Source organism: Acanthamoeba castellanii, assembly GCF_000313135.1.
Source record: "Acanthamoeba castellanii str. Neff unplaced genomic scaffold scf7180000084661, whole genome shotgun sequence".
NCBI lineage: Eukaryota > Discosea > Longamoebia > Acanthamoebidae > Acanthamoeba > Acanthamoeba castellanii.
In genome coordinates, this window is record NW_004457242.1 from 5,158 (window position 1) to 5,916 (window position 759).

A 759-nucleotide genomic window follows, 5' to 3' on the forward strand; every position below is an offset into this window, starting at 1 on the left:
GTTTGCCCTTGAGGGATTCGGGGCTGGATGGTGACAGTGCCCAAGAAGTCCTATGTGCGTGCACAACCTGTCAAGAGGCTGTCAGAATTAGGGAATGCCTGCACGAACTAGGATAGCTGTGGGCAGTGGCCATACGTCACGCCAGAGGCGGTCCTTGTCCCACACCACAACCTGGAGGTGGCCCGGGTCGGCGGTCGTGGCGCTGTGTGGCCGCGCGTGTGGGCCGGTGGCCGGTGGGCAGTGAGCCACACACAAGCAAAAGTAAAAGCAATCGGGCAGCAAGCTGGGACCCAGACGTACAACTGAAAGGGTTCGCCCCAAGCCGGGTTGAGTGTCTTGCGGATGTGGCGTGTCTGCTGCTTCTGCTTGCCAAACAGCAACACGCAGTACGGATCCGAAAAGCCTAGAGCACCCGCGGTGAACAAAATTCATTGTAAATATAAAAATAAAAATAAAAACCGGGATTCACAGAAACGTGAATAATATAATAATAATGAGAAAAATAGGCAGCGTCCTTGGACACTGGACAAGGAGAGGGGGGGGGCGAACCATTCCTGTCCTTGGCGGCCAGGTTCCGCGCTTCGACAACTGAAGGGGGGGGGGTGAGTGAATGACACACCTATATTCCCAACTAAGAGCTGGGGGTACCTTGAACGTGGAGCTGCCCTTCTGCGGCATCCTCCGAACTCTTCCGCTTGAACATGGTTGAAATTGTCACAATTCCTTCCTTCTCCTCCTTCCGCGGCAGTCACCTCTTCC

At 54.9% G+C, this 759-nt stretch overlaps 1 protein-coding gene across 1 annotated transcript; it reads right to left on the reverse strand.

Moving 5' to 3' along the window:
* Positions 1-108: 108 nt before the first annotated feature.
* ACA1_107980 (uncharacterized protein) lies at positions 109-703 on the reverse strand (the record flags this gene model as incomplete). The annotated part of the gene is made up of 4 exons (XM_004332746.1): positions 109-202; positions 301-403; positions 550-588; positions 649-703. Coding segments are annotated over 4 exons (291 nt in total), but the record flags the coding sequence as incomplete, so codon positions are not given.
* Between the last annotated feature and the right edge of the window lie 56 nt (positions 704-759).